The sequence below is a fragment of the Leucopleurus acutus genome, assembly GCF_964270905.1.
Source record: "Leucopleurus acutus genome assembly, chromosome: 1".
NCBI lineage: Eukaryota > Metazoa > Chordata > Mammalia > Artiodactyla > Delphinidae > Leucopleurus > Leucopleurus acutus.
The window spans coordinates 122004568-122028218 of record NC_139142.1 but is presented as its reverse complement, the minus strand read 5'-3'; the positions used below and the strand labels follow the sequence as shown (position 1 = coordinate 122028218).

At 45.8% G+C, this 23651-nt stretch overlaps 1 protein-coding gene across 1 annotated transcript in view; it reads left to right on the top strand.

Annotated features, from left to right (window-relative positions):
• The window catches only part of MYO5C (myosin VC), a gene marked incomplete at both ends in the record, with an annotated part of 118278 nt that overhangs the window by 25964 nt on the left and 68663 nt on the right, over window positions 1–23651 (top strand). Inside the window, 6 exons of the mRNA XM_082837233.1 lie at window positions 534–641; window positions 8431–8537; window positions 12013–12278; window positions 17019–17100; window positions 19350–19490; window positions 21120–21245. Of these exons, the coding sequence (XP_082693359.1) occupies window positions 534–641; window positions 8431–8537; window positions 12013–12278; window positions 17019–17100; window positions 19350–19490; window positions 21120–21245 (830 nt within the window). The remainder of the gene's footprint in view (window positions 1–533; window positions 642–8430; window positions 8538–12012; window positions 12279–17018; window positions 17101–19349; window positions 19491–21119; window positions 21246–23651) is intronic.

Below are 23651 nucleotides of genomic sequence, written 5' to 3'. Positions count from 1 at the left end.
GTTACTTGCACTTGTAGAATCTAAGTTTCTTCAGATTTCATATAATGATAATATCCATGCCTTGTCTGCCAAATAGAATGTGAAGAGCGAACATGGAAGAGCTTTCTGAAGGCTTCCCTACTATTCAAATATTAGATGCATATATGGTTATTATCTTGACCATAGTGATGTTTTTATAACGGTATATGTTTATCAAAACTTATCAAGTTTTCTACAGTTAATCGTATGTTCAGTAAACCTCAGTAATGCTGTATAAAATTATTAGGTATGGGAACAAAAACCATGCTCTCTGGAGTCAGGCCGGTGTTTTAATTCTTGCCCTGGGGTCAGCTGTGGGTCCATGAGGAGGCCACTTCACTTTTCTGAGCCTCAGCTTCTGAGTCAGCAACATAGAATTCTAAGGAATAAGTGGAAAGACATTTGTAAAGTGCTTAAGATAGCACATTAAGTGTGAACTTTTCTTCTCGCTTCTGATGTACATGTATGTTCAAATTTCTGTGTCACAGATATCACAGCCTTACTTTTGATTTCAGGGAGTGCAGAAGAATTTAATTATACGAGAATGGGGGGCAGTACCATCATTGAGGGCGTGAATGACAGAGCCAACATGATAGAGACTCAGAAGACCTTCACACTACTGGGTAAGTGAAAGCATCCTATCCCAGGAGTGGCCATTTTCTCCAAAAAGGCTGGGATGCCCAGCATGCATGTGTTCTGAAGACACCTAATAAATTCTAATTTTAAGATGAGCCAGTCAAAAACCATATTTGGAGACCAAGCGGTCAAAAAGGTGCTTTTCCCTTAAAAGATATAGAAATCAACTCTGTGCTCTATGATGACCTAGATGGGTGGGATTGAAGAGGGGGTGAGAGGGAGGGGATATATGTATACATATAGTTGATTCACATCGCTGTATAGCAGAAACTAACACAACATTGTAAAGCAGCTATACTCCAATAAAAATGAATGAATGAATGAATAAATAAATAATTTTAAAAACCCTATGGCAGGGACTTCCCTGGTGGTCCAGTGATAAAGAATCCACCTTGCAATGCAGGGGACACAGGGTCGATCCCTAGTCAGGGAACTAAAATCCCACATTCCACCAGGCAACTAAGCCCGTGTGCCACAACTACTGAGCTCATGTGCCTCAACTAGAGAGCCTGAGTGCTGCAAACTACAGAGCCCACGTGCTCTGAAGCTGCGCTCCACAACTACAGAGCCCACACACCCTGGAGCCTGCGCACCACAACTAGAGAAGAGAAAACCTGCACACCACAACTAGAGAGAAGCCCTCATGCCGCTATGAAGAGCCCACTCGCCACAACAAAAGATCCCCGATGCCTCAACGAAGATCCTGTGTGCTGCAACTAAGACCCGAGACAGCCAAAAAAATAAATAAATAAAATCCTTAAAAAAAAAGAAACCTTATGGAAGGGGCACCAAATTATGGCAGTAGTCAAAGTATTCTTCACCTCCATGGGCTCACAGTAAAAAAAAAGTTTTACTGGGCTTCCTTGGTGGTGCAGTGGTTGAGAGTCCGCCTGCCGATGCAGGGGACATGAGTTTGTGCCCTGGTCTGGGAAGATCCCACATGCTGCGGAGCAGCTAGGCCTGTGAGCCATGGCCGCTGAGCCTGCGCGTCCGGAGCCTGTGCTCCGCAACGGGCGAGGCCACAACAGTGAGAGGCCCGCGTACCGCAAAAAGAAAAAAAAAAAAAAAGTTTTACTTAAGAATATTCTTGGGAGGGTGGGATGAATTGGGAGATGGGGATTGACACATATACACTAATATGTATAATAGATAACTAATGAGAACCTGCTGTATAGCACAGGGAGCTCCACTGTACAGTAGAAACTAACACAACATTGTAAAACAACCATACCCCAATTAAAAAAAAAAAAGGAAAAAAGAATATCCTTGAAGAAGCAATAAAAATAATTAATTTTATTAAAAAATAAATAAATGATCTTAACTAAGAGTATAACTCTTTGAGAAACAGTGACTTATTGCCAGTGGTTCTGAATACTAGAATGTCAGATCACCTGAGAAGATTTTTTTTTTAAATTCTAATATCTAGATATCACCCCAGACCTACTAAATCTGAATGAGAATATTTGAGAACAATGATATACCTAAAAGAGAAGAAATAATCATGTAGAAGCTTCTCATTCTAATATGTGAACTGTGTGAAAACCTCGAGATAGACCTTTCAAATAAAAAGTGTCTAACTTTGGGCTTCTTACTTTCCATCAGGAATTTATGAACTAGCATTCAATTTCTACCCTAATCAGTCGTTCTAACAAAACTTCTAACTTTAAAAAGATCAGATCTTTTTTTTGCTACAAAATTTAATTTTGCAAAGTTCACTTAAACTGAACAGAAGAAAATCTTTGTAGAGCAATATGCAGCTCTTAATGTTGCTCCACGTGCATGCATTGGACATGGCTATGAGTCCTCTAAGAACAAGAACTTTATCTTTCTTAAAATGACAATTTATTATTATCTCTTGTGATTCCGGGCTGACTGGGCTCACCTGGGCACTTCTTACTTGGGGATTCTCGTATGATGGTGGCAAGGGCTGGATCAGCTGAGGGCTTCTTCTCTCACATGGGCTGGCATGGCTAGAATTATTGAGGGCTGGGTGGGCATTTCTCTTCCTCCATGTGGCCTTCCTCACAGCATGCTGGTCACATGTGGCTAGCTTCTCCCAGAGCTAGTTCCAACAGGCTCAGGTGGACTCTGCAGGTTTTTTTATGAACCAGCCTCCTCGGAAGCAGTGCAGCATCTCTGCTGCTGTGTGCTAATAATCAAAAGCAAGGCATAGGGCCAACTCAGACCTTTGACCCTCGGGGAGAAAACTACACAGGGCATGAACAATGGGAGGGTAATGCATTGGGGGTCATCGTTGGAGAGTAGCCAGCACAGTAGCTGTTGGGGATGTTGTGAGGATTAAGAGGTAACGTCTCTTGGTTTATGAACTGTGGCGTGCTCTATCAGAATGAGAGATCAGTACACATTTAATGAAAGCATGACCTCAAAGTATGAATCACTAAAAAATGTCCTAGGCCAGAGGTTGGCAGATTGCAGCCTGTTTTGTAAATAAAGTTTTATTGGAACACAGCCACACTCATTTAAGTATGATCTGTGGCCGTTTTCATGCTATGGTGGCAGAGTTGAGTACTTGTGCCATAGACTCTATAGCCTGCAAAGCCTAATAAGGAAACGTTTGCTGACCCTTGTCCTAGGTGATAGAGTGAGTATAGTTGATGGGTTCCTTATAGTTTTCTTGCAATTTGTGAAAAGATTCGTGGGTGGAGTCATGAAGCTAAGCTTCAACCCCAGTGCGTTTAAACATGGATGTCCCCTGAGGACCCCTGGCCAGGCAAAGAAGTTTGAGCAGGCTTCGGAGGTCTGTTTGCTGCTGTGGAGTAGATTCATGCATGGAACTCACTAACTTTGAGATTGCCATCATCCTGTGACCCCCACAGCCAATAATCTCATGCTGTGTGTTGATTTCATGGTCTCTAAACCTGCGTTGTCCAACACAGTTAAGTACTAGCCACAAGTGACAGTTTACATTAATTAAAATGAAATAAATTTTAAAATTCATTTCTCAGTTGTACTAGACATGTTTCAAATGCTCATAACCATATGTAGCTAATAGCTGCCATATTGTTCAGCACAGATAAAGACCATTGCATCCCCAAGGAAAGTTCTATCCAATAGCATGTCTCCAACAATGTGAATATCTCGTGTATACTGCTTGTCCCATTGGCTGTGTCCTCTTGTTTGTGTCTCAGTGTTATCATCTTAGACAGAGACCCCCTCAAGGGCAGATTGCCCAACACGAATCATACATAGGCTTATAACACATTTGGGCAGATAACCTTTTTTAAATGTAATTGCTAAACACGTACTTGTTGGTTGATTTGTCCATTGCTGTGGTTTGCTCTGGAGACAGTTTGGAGAAACAGACAAGGTTAGCAGTGAGGTCATCTAGTTCAGTACACAAATCCACTTCACAACATGCCCAGTAAGCAGACTTCTGGGATCTGCTCAGACTTCTTTGCCTGGTGCAGGGTCATAGGGAACCATCACTTTTATACACCCTGGGGTGAGCTAAGGCAGCTTCATGACTCCGCAGGTCTTTTCACACACTGCAGTGGTCACTGGCGGTACACTGCTTAGCCATGATACACCCGGTGTGATTGTAACTTTGGCAGGTTCCCTAACCCTTCTATGCCTTAGTTTCCCCCTCTGTAAAATGGGAACAGTACTAGTACTTTATATAGTTGTTGTAAGCATTAGACGAGGTGATATGTAGAAAGTACGAAGGATAATGCCTGCTGCAGAGCTTCATTTGCTTTCCCTTCTGGCTCTGCTTCTGAGGTACTAAAATGGTTCTGAGACCCAATTCCAGTGTGTGCTGGGGGGGAAGGGGGAGGGGAGGGGGAGGGGAGGGGGGGTCCCCACACCAAGCGATTCTCTGGACACCAGCTGGGTGTCCTACAGTTCGCCTCAATTCTGACACTATCTACCTGGAGAAAGCCTCAGATCCCACAGGTTGAGGGCTCAGTTCCACAGGACCGCCCCCAGCCCACCCCGCTTCAGATCAGGTTGTCACCTGTGATTGTAACCGAATGGCTGTAAATCACAGGTTCCCACAACCACCTCCTTGGGTTCGATTAATTTGCTAGAGCAGCTCACAGAACTCAGAGAAACATTTTACTTACTAGATCATCAATTTATTATAAAAGGATAGAACTCAGGAACAGTCATTTGGAACAGATACACAGGGGCAAGTATGTGGGAAGGAGCACAGAGCTTCCATGCTGTCTGAGTGTGTCACTCTCCACAATCCCCACGCGTTCACCTGGGGGCTTGCAAACCTCGTGCTTTGGGGTTTTTATGGAGACTTCATTACATAGGCACCGTTGATTAAATCATTGGCCGTTGGCAGTTAGTTCAACTTCTAGCCCCTCTCTGCTCCCTGGATTTTGAGGGGTGAGACTGAAAGTTCCAACTCTCAATCACAGGGTTGTTTCCCCTGGCAACCGGCCCCCATCCTCACATGACCTAGGGGCATTCCAAAATTGCCTCATTAACAAAAGACATCTTAATCTCTCTCAGAAGTTAGGAAGTTGCCCGGGTTTTAGAAGTTCTGTGTGTTAAGAAACTGGATGAAGCCCAAGTATATACTACTTAGTTTAAAACACAATATCACAGGTACTTTAGCTAGCCACAGTTTACCCACTGAGGAAGCAGAATGGGGGTGCATTTTGATCCAGAGCTCATTTCCTTTGTTCTTCTGCTGACTCTCATTTAATTCATCCTTCGATCTTTGCCTAGCCATTAAGATCTCTGACAGAAAGAATACTCTGGAAACAGACCTATCCTGGACCTCAGGCTCAAGAAACTTGGCCACTATGTTTCTCACTGAAATCTACCTCAGGCCAGTGGCGCTTTTGCAGTGATTTTATCTTACTAAAAGTAATTACTTAAGTGAGGTCTTCAGTTCTTTCTTTGACATCATTGCTTTGCAGTTGTTATTTCACTTTTGTCAGTTTTGGAAAGCATGGGGTAAGTAAGCAATGGATCATACAGAGAGTGGGAGTGCCAGAGCAGATTCCCAAACTTTGTATATTTAGTTGCTTTTCTTCATCACTTACCTGTCATTTATCATGGTGATGCTCAGGGGTTTATTTCTGTTAGAATCGTCTGTCCTTCAAATGTAGGCATTAGCGCGAAATGGAACAGCTGCAGATGCCTGGACTCAGATTGAACTGGAGGCTTCCATGTAATTTTGGTTTGAAATTTTTTTTAAAATTTTTATTGGAGTATAGTTGTTTTACAATATTATGTTAGTTTCTACTATCCAGCAAAGTGAATCAGCTATACGTATACATATATCCCCTCTTTTTGGGATTTTCTTCCCATTTAGGTCACCACACAGCACTGAGTAGAGTTCCCTGAGCCATATAGTAGGTTCTCATTAGTTATGTATTTTATACATAGTATCAATAGTGTATATGTGTCAATCCCAATCTCCCAATTCATCTCCCCCCCCACCCCGCCGTTTCCTCCTTGGTATCCATACGTTTGTTCTCTATGTCTGTGTCTCTATTTCCATTTTGTAGATAAGGTTGTCTATACCAATTTGTTCAGATTCCACATGTATGTGTTAATATACGATATTTGTTTTTCTCTTTCTGACTTATGTCACTCTGTATGACAGTCTCTAGGTCCATCCCCGTCTCTACAAATGACCCAATTTCATTCCTTTGTATGGCTGAGTAATATTACATTGTATATATGTGCCGCATCTTCTTTATCCATTCCTCTGTTGATGGACATTTAGGTTGCTTCCGTGTCCTGGCTATTGTAAATAGTGCTGCAATGAACATTGGGGTGCATGTGTCTTTTTGAGTTAATGGTTCTCTCTGGGTATATGCTCAGTAGTGGGATTGCTGGGTCATATGGTAGTTCTAGTTTTAGGTTTTTAAGGAACCTCCATACTGTTCTCCATAGTGGCTGTATCAATTTACATTCCCACCAACAGTGCAAGAGGGTTCCCTTTTCTCCACACCCTCTCCAGCATTTATTGTTCATAGATTTTTTGGTGATTGGCCACTCTGAGTGGTGTGAGGTGATACCTCATTGTAGTTTTGATTTGCATTTCTCTAATAATTAGTGATGTTGAACATCTTTTCATGTGTTTGTTGGCCATCTCTGTGTCTTCGTTGGAGAAATGTCTGTTTAGGTCTTCCACCCGTATTTTGATTGGGTTTTTTTTTTTTGATATTGAGCTGCATAAGCTGCTTGTATATTTTGGAGATTAATCCTTTGTCAGTTGCTTTGTTTGCAAATCTTTTCTCCCATTCCGAGGGTTGTCTTTTCATCTTGTTTATGGTTTCCTTTGCTGTGCAAAAGCTTTGAAGTTTCATTAGGTCCCATAGGTTTGAAATCTTTTATGACTTTGATTTTGTGTGATCTTAGTAGAGAGAAGTCTCTCCAGGTTTGGAAATTATTTAAGAACGTGACCTAGCTGCTATTGAGATAGTCCAGATGTCCTCAAGTCAGAAGCAGCAGGTGGCTGCAGTGGCTCTTACGGGGCATTTAGGACCTGCTGCTCTTTTGCTGGAGGAGTCGAGGGTCTCCTGTTAACTGAAAAAAGTACACAACCTAAAAGTTGAGAATTATGTTTTATTTGGAGGACAAAACTGAGGACTTAAGCCTGGCACACAGCCTCTCAGCTAGCTCTGAGGGACTGCTCCCAAGAGGTAAGGGAGGAGCCAGGATATGTAGGAGTTTTAAGTCAGAACATCAAAAGATTACTGTTAATTAAAGAAAACCAGACATCTCAAATTAAGGAATTTAGCACTTTTCTATTTATGGGAAGATACAAGAGTGTGGGTTCATTGAAATCATTCCTTTGATAGCACCTTAGCTATCTAGGACCCATATCCTGCTTTTCTCCATCCGGGATCCCCTTAGGGTGCACCATTGTGGGCAGCGATAGTGGCTGATGGTCTGATGGCCACAGCACCCATTGTTTGATGATATGGCAGGCAACATTTTTCATTCACAAGTGATATTCCACATACATTGGTTGGGGTCCCATCGAGGAAACATGGGGCACATTCAAATAGGATAAAAGGAGGAGGGTTTATTTATGAAGGGAGCAACTACAAACTGTGTGGGGCTAAGGGGGCTCTGAGGAGCAGTAGGGACCTGGAAACAGCAGCCCTTTCTGTTCAGGCACAGAGCCTGAAGGGAAGGGTGGGGAAAGTCAGCGCTGACTCGGAACAGTAACATTCTGTCAGTTGGCAACACAGCCAGCCTGAGGCAACTTTGCAGGGAAAGAGATGGGGAGATGTACCCAGCACCTGTCTCCTCCTGCTCTCTGATCTCCTGCCAGGGTCCCCACTGGTCAAACCCCACCAGAACCCATTGCCTTGGTCCAAACAGGCCAGTCCCCTGGGGCAGAGAGCAGGGTGCAGAGCTGGAGGGGCAAATGAAATCCTTCCAGCAGCCACCGTAAAAAGCATCCAGAGAGCTTATGAGCAAAAAAGAAAAAAAAAAAAAAATTAACAAGAAAGCACAGCACACAGAATGAATGAGAGCTGGTTCTCCCAGAAACCCGACATGAAGTCATTACTCAGATACTAATTGTTGTGTTGAACTTCCTAGCAGCCACAGCAAAAGGGAAACCTGGTGGGTTGTACAGCTCACATTGTGTGTCTGCACACGTCAAACTAGAAAGACAGTGAACTGGATTTTCCCTGGGGTCTACTCATTGTTCCCTGTCCCAGCTCTTGGCACTGATGGTACTAGAGTGTCATGAGAGAATTCAGGTGTTTATCTTACTAGTTACTGAGCAAGAGAAGAAATGCAGTATTCCTAATTTGGGAAAAATTTTGTTTTCAGGTTTCAAGGAAGATTTTCAGATGGATGTTTTTAAGATCCTGGCAGCCATCCTACATCTGGGCAATGTGCAGATCATAGCAGTGGGCAACGAGAGATCAGCAGTCAGTGTAAGATATGTGTTTGCTTCACCCTTCCTGTGTTGGGGGGATCATCAGTAGAAACCTCTCATGGTTACCCTGCTTTTGCATTTTAGCACCAGGAACATTGAGCCTACTGGGGAGACCAGTTGGAACAAGGAAGGTAGGAGTTTCCATTGGTTACCTTCAAAGAGTAAAGCTTCTTCCCCTTGCAACAGTAGAGAAGGGGAAAATGCATTCTCTGTTTTTCTTTTATTCAACAAATTTTTCCTGAGTGCCTACTCTGTGCCAGACACTGTTATAGGCTCTGGAGAAGCAGCAGTGCACAAAACAAGATCAGAAGGCCTTCATGAAGCTTATGATCTGGGGGAAGGAAGTGGAGGAGGGGGAGACACAATAAACAGTTACAGGCTCTGGCAGCTGGCGATAGCCATTAAAAAGGAAAATGAAGCAAAGTAGGGGTGGGGCAGGGCTGTGCCTTTTGTATCTGGCATTCAGAGAAAGCCTTTCTAATTCCATAAGGAAGTGAATTGTGTCACTTCACACACACACTTCGAGGAAGAACATTTGAAGTAGAGGGAACAGCGGGTGCAAAGGCCCTAAGGCAGGAAGTGTTATTGGAAAAATAGCCAAAAGATTGGTAAATGCAGAAAGGAGTGAGAGAAAGGAGGGGTGGTAGATGAGGCCAGAAAATGGGGGGTAGGCAGGAGGGAAATGTGCAGATCATGCAGGGCCTTAAGGGCACTGGACAGTTTTAGTAGAAAGGACACCTCCTACCTCCTGACACATGCCTGATTCAAACACCAGTGGTGCTCTCTATGGAAATATATTCCCATGTAAGTTTTGTGACGGATTTCTTTTTTTAATGGACACAAGATAAGTTTATGTGTGTGTCTCTTTAGCAACAAATGTTATATGAGTGGTGATTCTTGCTGGGGTATGTGTTTGCTTATTCTCAACAATATCCATGTAAAGAGGACAGTCACACAGTTAAAAATGTTTCTCTGAAATGCAAAATCTTCTTATCGTTAAAGCTTTGTATTAACATATGTTTCTTAGTCATCTCTGGTTGCCATAACAAAATACCACAGGCTGGGTGGCTTAACAACAGAAATTTATTTTCTCACAGTCCTGGAGGCTGAAGGTCCAAGATCAAGGCGCCAGCATGGTTGAACTTTTGGTGAGGGCCCTCTTCCTAGCTTGCAGACAGCTGCCTTCTTGCTGTGTCCTCACACGGCAGAGAGAGAGAGACAGCAAGCTCTAGTCTCTTTTCTTATAAGGACACTAATCCTATCATGGGGGCCCCATCTGCATGACCTCATCTAAACCTAATTACCTCCTAAAAGCCCCAAATACCATCACATTGGAGGTTAGGGCTTCAACATATGAGTTTTTCATATGACTGAAACAAACATTCAGTCCATAACAATATCTACTTTCATGTCCCCAAAACAACAGATGGGAACAATTGTTAATTTTGTACACCTGGTAATTTCTCAGCTCTGGGACCTGCGGTTTAAGGGGAGAGACCGCTGAGCAGAAATGGAGGGTGTGTTTTTGGCCTGTTGCCCTATGACCAGGAAGTAATTCTCCTCCCTCTCCTCAGATTCGTACACTAAGCGCCCCACCCCCATCGCCACCAATATCCAGCCCTGACAGAGTCAGTCAGTTCACAAAGGAATGGGAAGTTTGGAGAAAGGTGATGGTAGGCCTGGAATGTGTGTAGGTGTGGTTTTCCCTCTGGATACTGGCTCATTTACCCCAGAAATGGGCTGCTGCACTTTTTCTTCTGAAACTCCCATGATTTCCACCCAACAAATGCCCTTGCTTTGAACTCTGTCCTGTGAAGTTTGTTGTGAAGGTAGTATTTTGGAGGAGGAGTTAAAATTGATAGACTAAAAATCCTTTGTCTGTCAATCTTAGGAGACAGATTCCACAAAAAAGATGTCAAATCTTTGTAGAAAATTATCAGTCCTGTAATTTTCAGTCATTTGCATCAAGAACTTGAAATATTGGGCAAATTCAATCGGATAAAGCTAGCTTACTTTTTATTTTTTTGTTTTTGTTTTTGTTTTTTTGCGGTACGCGGGCCTCTCACTGTTGTGGCCTCTCCCGTTGCGGAGCACAGGCTCTGGATGCGCAGGCTCAATGGCCATGGCTCACGGGCCCAGCCGCTCCGCGGCATGCGGGATCCTCCCGGACCGGGGCACGAATCCGCGTCCCTTGCATCGGCAGGTGGACTCAACCGCTGCGCCACCAGGGAAGTCCCCAGCTTAATTTTTAAAACTTGCTGTCCCTTTGCATTCCCCCGGTAGCTGCACCTGTAGCTGAATGTTTTTAACTCAGAAGGTTTGGTTCCTGCTTAGAAGGAAGGAAACCAATGGCTCTGCCAGTCCCCTCCCCCATGAGGGAATCAGGCACATTAAAGACAGGCTTCATATTATTGTGATCTTGGTCAGAAGGGATGTGGGTTGGCGGCAGGACTTTTTAGGTTGTTAAATCCACTGTAATCTGATGGTTTTTTTTTTTTTTTTTTTTGGCTGTAAGCGGGCCTCTCACTGCTGTGGCCTCTCCTGTTGCGGAGCAAAGGCTCCAGATGTGCAGGCTCAGCCTCCATGGCTCACGGGCCCAGTCGCTCCGCGGCGTGTGGGATCCTCCCAGACCAGGGCACGAACCCGTGTCCCCTGCATCGGCAGGCGGACTCTCAACCACTGCGCCACCAGGGAAGCCTTCTGATGCTTTTTAAGTGCAATCATGTGGTTTTCCCGATTGGCTGAGATGCTGTCTACAGATCAGCCTGCCTCAGCAGTTCCCCTTCCCGAGAGGAATGATGGTGTGCAGTCACATGGGATCACATCTCCTTGCCTAGTGATAAGGACCCCTCGTCCATGCTGTCTGAAGACAAACAGGGGGAGAACTCTCCTTGCCTGCTGGCCAGTGGGGCAGCTCTCCTGCCCAGGCTTGGGAGAGAAATAAGATTCACTTTGTATGTCCAGGAAGAGTCCCCACCACAGCCCTCAAGTTGGCTGGGAAGCTACTTTAGTCCAGGGAGCCCACCATGTTCTCTCTGACAATGACACCTAGGTACCTCCTGGGCCAGACCCCCCGGGCAAATCCCAGCAACACAAGGAGGGACAGGGTGAGTGTAGGCTCTGACAGGTGGCCTGGATGTGATGCAAAGGGAAGAGAGGTTTCCAGGCTGTGTCCACATACACAGGAGAGGGGAGAGGATTGCTTCTGTGGCCTAAATCACTACTGACATTCTTTGGCCAGAACGAAAATCCAGGTGGGACCAAGCCCAGGGCTGCCTGGCATCACCGCAGCGGTGCCCTGCCAGGGACCAGGTGCAGGCTGAGTGCCACTGCAGGTCCTCCTGCTTCACTCCCAGACCTGGCTCTGTGTCCTAAGGCCTGGTCATGCAGAGGCCGAGGGGCCTGGCTGAGTGGGCCAGTGCCGGTTTAGATGGCCCGATGGCCCTGACGGGGCTTGTGTCTTGCTTTTGAAGGAGGACGGCCGTCACCTGGAGGTGTTCTGTGAGCTGCTGGGCCTGGAGAGTGTCAGAGTCGCTCAGTGGCTGTGTAATCGCAAAATCATCACAAACTCCGAGACGGTGGTGAAACCCATGACCAGGTCCCAGGCCATCAACGCCAGGGACGCGCTGGCCAAAAAGATCTACGCTCAGCTGTTTGACTTCATTGTGGAGAGAATTAACCAAGCCTTGCAGTTTTCAGGCAAGCAGCACACTTTTATTGGTGTTTTGGACATTTATGGGTAAGAGTCTCTTCAATGAGCTTGTCTTTCCTCATTTTAATGTCGAATGCCTGTTATTTTTACGTCATTTTGTTCTGGTTGCTCTTTTGTGTTTCACATGATCAGGAAGATGGTGTTCAGGGCTTCCCTGGTGGCGCAGTGGTTGAGAGTCCGCCTGCCGATGCAGGGGACACGGGTTCGTGCCCCGGTCCAGGAAGATCCCACATGCCGCGGAGCGGCCGGGCCCGTGAGCCATGGCCAATGAGCCTGCGCGTCCGGAGCCTGTGCTCCGCAGCGGGAGAGGCCGCAACAGTGAGAGGCCCGCGTACCGCAAAAAAAAAAAAAGAAAGACGGTGTTCTCTTTTTTTTGCATATATATGGATGTTAAATACAGTCTTCTGGGCTACAGTGTCTTTTTTCTAGGGTATATTAAATAAATTCTAAATCAATAATGGCCAACTTCCAGAGCCACATGCCAGCTACCATGCTGAGTGGTCTCTGTGCACCTTCTTATTCCTCAAACAACCTTATAATTACCCTCGTTTTACAGATGAAACAACTAAGCCTTAGGAAGACACTTTCAGAGTTGCTCTGCTGGTGGGAAAACCCAGCACTGTATGAGGCTCTCACCCACTTCTGTTTCCCTATAGAGGCCCTGTGAGGTGTAGCGCCCTGACATACCTTTCCCATTTCATAGGGTGAAAATAACGGCCCCAGCGGTCCTGCACCTTGCCCACATTCACAGGGCCAGAGGTAGACTCAAACCCAGGCCTTTTACCAACCAGCCTCCTCACACCTAAAATCTTCTTCCATTCTTGGATCATGAGGGTCATGTGTTTGCCCCATTCTCCAAGAATTCTTTTTTTTAATAAATTTATTTATTTATTTATTTTTGGCTGTGTTGGGTCTTCGCTGCTGCACGCGAAGTTGTGGCGAGCGGGGGCCCCTTTCTGTTGCGGTGCACAGGCTTCTCATTGCAGTGGCTTCTCTTGTTGTGGAGCACAGACTCTAGGCGCACAGGCTTCTGTAGTTGTGGCATGTGGGCTCAGTAGCTGTGGCTTGCGGGCTCTAGAGCGCAGGCTCAGTAGTTGTGGCACACGGCCTTAGTTGCTCTGCTGCATGTGGGATCTTCCCTTACCAGGGCTCGAACCCTTGTCCCCTGCATTGGCAGGTGGCTTCTTAACCACTGCGCCACCAGGGAAGTCCCTCCAAGAATTCTAATACATTTGGGGGACCAAGTTCCCACACTGGGGTTTTTTTCTTGCTTCTTTTCATTGCCCAGTCCTGCTTTTCCAGGTCAGACTTGTGCTAAAGACACTTGTAGAACAGCCAGGAAGAGTGAGTGAGGCCTGGCCAGCGTGAGGGGAGTTAGCACCCGGGCTTTTGTTTGTTAGCAACTGACCTTCAGCACCCAACGCCTTCCCTCTCCCAGGACCCACCCTGGCTTCTCAGGGGGAGGAGGGGCAGATGGTCCCAGGGAAGGCATCACGGAGTATTCCACCGAGATTGGGGAGTATCCCCCAACACCCCGAGAAAAGCAGCTCTCCCTCCCCTTCCCATTTGGAGGGGAGAGCCGGCTGGCCTGCTGGGAGGGCAGGCAGAAGGGGCCGCTGAACTTTTACGCATAGAGAGAGAAATCGCTTTTCCCACAGCTCTTTAATGTGAGGCTGTGCCTCAGGGGAGTTCCTTGTTTAACTTAGATTCTAAGTTAATACTGTACATATGACTCCCAATTAATGGTATCTGTCAACAGTTATAAATTAGTGATACATTGCTGGGGTAGTCTAGTAAATTATTTACCTTGTCCGTTCAAAAAAAAAAAGGATTTGAGCAGCCAATAATCATTTAAGCAGACTTCTAAACGGGAGTAGCCCTGCTTAACAGTAGTCTCTCTCATTGTGGTGGAAATGTGACTGTTATATTTTTTCTATTCTTTTCCGTGTTTTTAAAATGTCTTTAAAATAAATAGCCCTTTATTTATTTATTTTTTTGCGGTACGCGGGCCTCTCACTGTCGTGGTCTCTCCCGTTGCGGAGCACAGGCTCCGGACGCGCAGACTCAGCGGCCATGGCTCAGGGCCCAGCCACTCCGGGGTATGTGGGATCTTCCCGGACCGGGGCACGAACCCATGTCCCCTGCATTGGCAGGTGGACTCTCAACCACTGCGCCACCAGGGAAGCCCCAGTAGCCCTTTATTTTAAGAATGTATTATTTCACTCAAGAACAAATATGCATGTGCCAGGAACTATGTCAGGTGTGATTGTTAAAGAAAATAGACATGGCTTTTGACTTCTAGGGACTTAAATTTTAGTGGAGGGGGCAGGCAGATACTTAGAGGTTGGGATGATTTCTGGGCAGGGAATAAGTAGATGGATGTGCTGCAGGTTAGCAGGGCAGGAAGAAGAGAGGGGGCAGCTGAGAACAGGGAGCCGTGAGTCAGGAGAATGACAGGGCGGCGTCAGATCCGCAGGCTGATAGACCACTGTCATAAGGAAGTTGAATTTTTGGCTAAGTGGGCAAATCTTTGACAGGAGTAATTGTAAATTTTTAAGAACTTGTTAGAGTAGATTTTAAATTTATATTTTAAAATTAAATTCCTCCTTGGATATTTAAAAAGTAACATGCTCACTGCCACCCATGAATTCATTTCATCCCTCCAAAAAAATAAGCTCTCCTCTTTAAGTAAGAGTGTTACTGTCTGGGGCGAATCCTTTCACACCTTTCTCCAGTATGCTTATGTCTAGGTGAGCCCTCGTGCATGCACACCTGCAGCTGTTGAGAGAACTGAGCTCAGGGTGACCTGGAAATAAGACAGCCTGAAAAGAAAAGTTACCCTCTGTGAAGGCGATGAAAGCCAAAGCTATGAGCGTTGAGATTTCAGCTTGGAAAAACATGGAGGCTTGTGGTTCCCCAGCCAGTCGGGTATTTATGTTCTCTAGACCCAGAGTTGGAAAGGCCTGGGGCTTGGAGTCAGACCGCTGGGAGTGAGCACGGCACCACACCTGTTGTGTGGCCCCCAGAAAGTCACAGAACCTCTCTGAACCTCAGGTTCGGAGGGGACCTCTCTGGCAGGGTTATTACAAAGGTCAAATGGAAGAAATCGTGAAGATATTTTAAGAACCATAAGGACTGTTCAAATGTGAACAGGAAAACAGTCATTGATGTTTGACATTCCGCCCCTGCCCTAGGAAGTCCAGCCTTTGGCCCCAGCTGCGGGCTGCAGGGCATGATGAGGCCCTTTTGTCTCCCCTCCAGGCCCAGCTGTGGCCTGTCTGCAATGTCCAGGCCGGCAGAGCCTCTGGACCACCCAGGGCGCGTGTGGAATGGGGCTGTGAGGACTGTGGGTTCTGCTCCTGTTCCAAGTCACCCTGCAGCTGCCCAGAGGACAGTCCGGGCCCTTAACCTCCCCAGGAATTCCAAACTGAGCCAAACGGGCTCAGTCAAGTGAGATTCCCAGGGGACCCATGGCTGAAGCTGGCAGGAACCTCTCGGGATTAGAGGGATTAAGAACTAAGCCTTTAGGGGGCTTCCCTGGTGGCGCAGTGGTTGAGAGTCCGCCTGCCGATGCAGGGGACACAGGTTCGTGCCCCGGGCCGGGAAGATCCCACATGCCGCGGAGCCTGCGCATCCGGAGCCTGTGCTCCGCCACGGGAGAGGCCACAACAGTGAGAGGCCCGCGTACCGCGAAAAAAAAAAAGAACTAAGGCTTTAGAGGCACCAAGAGCTGGGGTCGAATTGCATGTCTGGCACCACATTGCAATGGTCACCATCTCTTCTGACCCTCGGGTGTAACAGTGGGGTCAGGGCAGCTCTTCACTTAGGGCGGTGTTGGGTTAAGTGAGGTGATGAGCATCAATGCTAACAGCTGAAGTACTCAGCCTCCTTCTGGCAGGAGCGCTCATCTGGACAGGTGGTGAATTGGGTGCCCCAGTTTTGTTCAGCCCACATCGTAGAGTGGGGTGATTCACATAAAATCAGGGTTCTGGATTCTCTTGAGAATCAGGTGACCTCACATCCTGACCTGCATTAATCCATGGCCACAGCTGGCTGGAGCTGAGTAGTACCTGCCCGTTGGGCAATCCTGGTTATCATGGGCCCCGCACAGTTCCAGCCTGCCCCCCCATTCTGTCGTCTACTGGTCTCCTCTCAGCTTGTGAGTTTGCAGCTCCAGAGACAGACACTGAAAGTCTGAAAAAGGAGGTGGGGCTGTCTGCCTTGGACCTAAAGGGGTCTGCTGGGCTATGGGTATTAGATGGCCTTGCCCTTTTCCTCCAAGGACTGTGAAAGCACCCCTTGGGAGGCAAAACCGTGCTGCCTCTGCGTGCAGCGAAGAGTGGGGCAACAGGAAGCAGCATTGCTTTTTCACTGGAAACATAAGTGTTACAGTCAGGTCAGCTCACAGCTCAGTCTGACACTGTTTGTCCTCGGACAAATTTTTCAACTTCTCAGTCTTATAAAGTGAGGATAATAGTGCTGATGACAGTGTTATGGTGTGGATTAAATGATATGCCATATTGTACCATGCCTATTTTAATGCCTGCCTCAGGTAGGTGTTTTGTACACACAAGATGCCTTCCTGGGGCAGCCTGGAAAAAGGTGACTTATAAACTGAATGCTAGGATATTTAAACCAGAAGCTTTGAGGCATATTTAAAACTTGCAGAAAACATAGAAAACTTTTAAACTGTGAAAAAATGCTAACCTATAAATGAATGTATATATCCTTCAAGTTATATCTTAACTTGTTTAAACTGTATTTCAGTTTTGAAACCTTTGATGCGAACAGCTTTGAACAGTTTTGCATCAATTATGCTAATGAAAAGCTGCAACAGCAGTTTAACCTGGTAAGTGACTTTTCTGCCTTCTTGAAACTAGCTCTCAGCCGTGTGTGTGTGTGTGTGTGTGTGTGTGTGTGAGTGAGTGTGTGTGTGAGTGTGTGAGAGAGAGAGAGAGACAGAGACAGACCATGGAGAGAGGCTCAGTCTGGTTCTTTCCCTCTTCAAATCTTGCTGGATCACTCACATGCTGGGTCACTGCACCATCTTGTGGCCGTATCTTGAAACTGCACCTTCCCATCCTATTTCATCTTTGTGGAGCCACTTGCCCACTTCTGTTTCAGTTCATCACCTGCCATTCTTGGACACAGGCCACCCGCCCTGCAGCCAGACCAAACCACTTAGTTTCCTGAAGGCTCCAGTCTTTGTGAGCCTCAGCATCTGCACCTGCTGCTCTCTCTGCCACAACCCACCTGCCCCTGTCCTTTCCCCATCCCTTCATCTTCACCTGGAGAACTCCTGCTTGTCATTTGAAATTCAGCTTCTCCCACACAACTCATGAGAAGACAGTGTGACATCATGGAGAGCATGGGCTTTTGCTCAAACTGAACTGGGTTTGAGTCTCAGCTCTACCACCTCCTTCCTCTGGGACCTAGGGTTCTCTGAGCCTCATTTTTCTTATTTTGAAAACAGGTCAGTAGTATCTGCCTAATATCCTCGTAAGGAGAAGACCTAACATTGAATCATACCCAGCAAATGTTTTTTTGCTTTGCTAGTCCTTGCTCCAGAATTAAGTCATGTATAAGCATAAGATTTCACCCTGTTGCGAATTTGTATTCTGTTAACATTCTCAAGGATTCCCTGGAAGTTTAGCATTTAATAACTGAAACTAAGATTTATTCCAAGTGGGTGTGCAGCATAACTCACCTGAGGTCGAACTGTGTCTGTAGATCCTGCCCCTCCCGGGACGCCAGTGCCGTCTTGGTCCCCGACATACACGTTCACCTCAACCTCAGAATAACATGTGCAAGACACTTCCTGAAAATAGCATGTCAGAGGCTGCAATTCCATTTTTCTCTTTTTTTATTCTGCTTTTCCTCCTTTTCCACTTCATCCTCCTTCCCCCCCACCCCACTCTTTTTTGGGGGGGTGTGGGGTTGAGTCTTATATCAATGTGCAGATCCTCCTGGAAGAGGTAAAACCTTAAAATATCAACATGAAAGCCTTAGTGAGCCCTCTCCTAGCTCCAGTCCCATAAGTCTGGCCACTGCTGGACCCCTGCATCTGGGTGGCCTCTGGGAGTTCAGCAGTGACAAAGTGAACCTGCCACCTTCCCTTCCTGGCTCCTTGCCTTCTACGCTCCCTCTTGCGATTAAAGCACCACTGCTGACCCAGTGTCCTGAGCCTCACGTTCATCCCAGCCTCGTTGCTCTTGCTCACCTTCCTTGCACAGTGTCTGGCCTCCACAGAACCCTGGGCTGAATCCTGACGGGGCTTTCTGCCTCCAGTCCTGCCCTCTTCAAAGCCATCCCCACCCCCAAACCAAGTTATCTTTCCAGAACTTAGGTCTCATCGTGAACTCCGTGGATCCTCACTGCCCCTAGGAAAAGGCCACAGGTCTGAGATTCTCTGGGGGTACACAGGGGGCTGATGTGATCTCCCCTCTGCTGTCCTTTGCAGCCCCATCCATTGCCCCCCACCCCCATCACTGTTGTGCTGTCTCTCTGGCCTGTACGGGCGCCGTTCAGTTCTCAACCACCTATTGGGCTTCTGTGCAATTTCCACTGGGATTCTCCTGTGGGCGCCTTTCTCCTCGTAGTCCTTCCCCCTTCTGCCACCTGCAGCCAGGATGAGCCTGAGCCAGCCCTCTGGGAGGCCTCCCTGGTACCCTCGTGGCCCGAACAAGTAATGTACAAAGCTCTCCAAGTTGTTAGCTTCTCATACTGGCCCCAGAGCCAACATTCTCAGGTGGGCTGGTTCCCACCCGGCCAAAGAGGCTGGGTCTGCCTTGGACAGCAGCAGTGGCTGAGCAGGAAGGGGCTCCAGGACCACCCTGAGTGCTAAGGTGGCAGGCTGGCTCAGGCCTCACACCCCAGGATGTGGGGACCCCTGCGAGTGGGCTGGAAGATGACAGCTACACCCACGTTAGGACCTCAGCAGCACTGATCGTGGGTAAGGAGGGTGGCGTGCATCTCAGGGTCTTCCATAAACATTCAGATCAGTCATGTATCTACATTTTCCAAACGTTTATGTTCTGTTCTTCAGAAGCACACTCTAATGTTCTCTTTTACTTTCTATGTTGACTTCCGGATTTCCAGCATGTCTTTAAACTTGAACAAGAAGAGTATATGAAGGAAGATATTCCTTGGACTCTGATAGATTTTTATGACAACCAACCAGTTATTGACCTGATTGAAGCCAAAATGGGTATTTTGGAGTTACTGGATGAAGAATGCTTGGTAACTTTTTAAAATAACTGTTGTTTTCAACTTCTGAGTAGTAATCGATGAGCATATTGCAAAATGGATTTTTTTTAATGTACATGTAAATTCCTGACGTGTTACTATTTGGTTGGATGTTAACACTGAGACAGCAGTCCATAGCAGGAACCCCAGAGGGTCCGGTGAGCCTCCCGCCCTCAGCAGGTGTAGCCCACCCTTGGGTAACATGCATGACCTCTTAGGTCATGTCCAGCAGGGAGGAGCCCTTTGAAGCTGTCGCTAGGTGTATATATAGAGTGGACATGGAAACAACAAGTGACTATACACCAGTTGTTAATGACTAATAGGAACTGAGTTTTCTCTTACTTCCTGATTCCATGAGTCACCCACTGGGAGGTGCAGCTGAAAAATCAACATCATACAATTGACAAAAGAGTCTCTAGAAATTTTCCTATTATTATTACCCTCTGGGAGGAACAACTTCACAGTGAGTCAGCCTAGCAGTGTCCTTTGTCAGGCCACAGGAAAAACTAATCCCTAGGACAGTATTCATTCTTTTGGTTTAAAGGTTATATTTTAACGTTTAAACACACATCTTGTTTCTTTTCCAAAGATTTATTTTTACCACCCCCAGCCCCAAATGCTTGTAACGTTGAAGACTTACTGGTATTTTCTCCCTAGAATTCTCAATTCCATGGTTCTCACAGATTAGCCTTTCTGGTGCCACCTACGCTTTAACCCCTTCAGTGATGTAAGATTAAAAGACAGGCATCAGGGCCAAACATTCTGGACTGATCTACTGGGGGCAGGGTGCAGAGGCCAAGGTAACCTCTAGGAGTATTTGTACCCACTCGACAGAGTTATTCCCTATGTGGAGTATTAGATGCACAGAGTTCAGGCTGAATGTCATTGACAGCTTCACAATCACCAGTATCAAGAACAAGTTTTGCATCTAGCTTAGTTTAAGTAGGTAAGATCTTAGTTCAAGGAGGTAGTTATTAACTAGGCAGTAAAACAAGAACATCTTTCTTCCTGAGGCAGGGGGTGGGGAGGACTACATTTGGGTTCCAATCTTCCCCCATTCAACCAAGAATAAAAATCATGTTCACATAATTTTGGGAGGAAGAAATGTTAAAATACTGCCAATTTTGCAGAAATAAAATCCTTCATTCTTACGTCATTATGTGACCATTTCCTTTTCATCAATAACATTTTGTTCTTCTAAAAGAGCATTGATGGGCTTCCCTGGTGGCGCAGTGGTTGAGAGTCCACCTGCCGATGCAGGGGACACGGGTTTGTGCCCCGGTCCGGGAAAATCCCACATGCCACGGAGCGGCTGGGCCCATGAGCCCTGGCCGCTGAGCCTGCGCGTCCGGAGCCTGTGCTCCACAACGGGAGAGGCCACAACAGTGAGAGGCCCGCGTACCGCAAAATAAATAAATATAAAAGAGCATTGATATGTCCATTTAAATATCACTCTAAAGAATAAGATCAAAGACAGATGTATGCCTAGAGTTGCATTTGAAACAGGAGTCTCTCATGTAGAGCAGTTCACTCTGAGGTGCAGCTCATCTTGGTTTCTTAGAATTAGCGCTTTTCCTCCCCTCTGTTTTCTTACTTGCTATTTGGTTTGCTTTTCTCTTCCAGTTACCACATGGGACTGATGAAAACTGGCTTCAAAAGCTGTATAATAATTTTGTCAACAAGAACTCTTTGTTTGAAAAACCCAGAATGTCAAACACAGCCTTTATCATCCAGCACTTTGCTGATAAGGTACAGTGAGAGTCTGGAGCAGTGCTGTCTGCCCCTGGCCCACAGCTGTCTCCTGGGAGGAGCAAGCAGGCCAGGGACTTTGCTGGTCAGAACCGTCACGCTTAGCACGTAGCTTTGATGAAGGATACCTTCATCAAAAGGTATCCTTTTGATGTGTATGCGCGCGCGTGTGAGCGTAACAGTTCTTAATTTGTCTTTATCACAAAATGTATGCATTTCAGTCGTACTGCTTTAAAGATAAACGTGTTGCCAATGGACCTCATTTCTGATTTGGGGCTTATTGTGAGTTCATTAATCTTTTATCAGTTTATTTTCTCCGTGATATTGCTATAATCAAGACAGCATAGTTGTTTCCTACATTGAAAGGAATATCTTTTTGTTGACCCTTTCCTTTCTTATTGTCATAATATATTTTTACATTGGTAACAGAGACTGACTCAAGATGATGGGTTTTCTAAGTGATCTTTATTTTCTTTATATGTCTCCAATTTTTTATGAAAAAAATGTTTAGTAAAAAAGAAATTTTTTTAAGCAAATTACAGAAAGCTTAGGAAATGGAAGGAAAAAAAAATAAAATGTACCACAACCACCTGCCCTATACATGCTTTCTCATCTTGCTTTCCTTCCTTAAGGAAACTCCTGCCCTCTGTGTTATTGCCGGGTTGGGTGTTACTCCAGTGGCTTGGCCAGCGCCTAGGGATCATGGGGACAGCCTGTGCTTGCCTGTCCTAGAGGCTATTGCTGTGGGTCAGTCTGCTGGTTGTGCCTGAGTGTCCACGGGGGCAGTGGAGGGACAGCCAGACAGACAGCTATAATAACCTTTGTGGGCCAGAGGAGCAGAGTTAAATGTGATCGCCTTTTAGTGCTTGGAGTTTTTCAGATAGGCTTCTGAAGAGATGCACATGAAATGAGTGATGATATATCAAGTTATCTTTTCTAGTTGCTGTCCTTTATAATTTCACAGTTGTGATCCCAAGGGAAAAAAAAGGATCAGACTTCATGTAAAGCACATATGGGATTTACTTCAAGAGACCCTCTCTATAGTACATGGTGTCTGTACGTTTAATTCTTGTCACCTGGCACTTCCAAGAAGACCCTCTTAAAAGAACTAACAGTGCAGCATTTTGCATGTACTATGGATGGGTGAGAAGAAACCATACACACTGTAGGGTCAGCTTAGGTTCTCAATTTCATTAGCCAAGGAAATAAAATTGTTTTGAGAGCGAGGCAGCTGTGCTTACGTGCAGAAAATCAGCACACTTTGCCATGGTCCCCAGTGCCCCCAACAGAGGCACTCAGGTACCTGCTACCCTGTCCCTGCAAACAGTCTCCTGGGATTGGGAAGGCTCTATATTTGTTACACCTTTGCTCGTTTATACTGGTGGCTCACACACCAGCCTGGAAGAACTTATACAACAGTCCATGTGCTGTACTCACAAGGGCGTTCCTGGTTTATAACCCGAACTGTGCACCAGGAAGGACACTTTACCCAGGGGACAAAGCAGAGTCCTTGCCCTGGGGTCCCTGAACACCCTCTCTGCCTCCGTATTCCAGCACCCCTGAAAGCCTGTTTGTTCACAGTTTGTAAATTTTTATTTTTTTATTTATGAAGAATATATATCACATTTTAAAATATATACTCCAGAGATTTGGCTATTGTAAATAGTGCTGCAGAGGACCTAGGGGTGCATGTTATCTTTTTGAATTCGTGTTTTTGTTTTCTTCAGATATATACCCAGGAGTGGAATTGCTGGATCAAATGTTAGTTCTATTTTTGAGGACTCTATACTATTTTCCATAGTAGCTGCACCAATTTACATTCCCACCAATAGTGCACGAGGGTCCCCTTTTCTCCACACCCTCACCAGCACTTGTTATGTGTGGTCTTGTTGACTTTATCCATTCAGACAGGTGTGAGGTGATATCTCATTGTGGTTTGGGTTTGCATTTGCCTGATGATTAATGATGTTGAGCATATTTTCATGTGCCTGTTGGCTATCTGTCTTCTTTGGAAAAATGTTTATTCAAATCCTCTGTCCATTTTTTAATAGGATTGTTTCTCTTTTTGGAGGTGAGTTGTAGGAGTTCTTAATATATTTTGGATATTAATCCCTTATTAGATATATCATTTGCAAATAACTTCTCTCATTCAGTAGGTGGCCTTTTCGTTTTGTTGATAGCTTCCTTCACTGTGCAAAAGCTTTTTAGTTTGATGCAGTCCCATTTGTTTATTTTTGCTTTCGTTTTCCTTGCCTGAGGAGACATTTACGAAAAAGTATTACTAAGACTGATGTCAAAGAGCGTACTGCCTGTGTTTTCTTTTAGAAGTTTTATGATTTCAGGTCTTACATTTAACTCTTTAATCCTGTCTGGAAACACGCCCTTGTGAGTACAGCACATGGACTG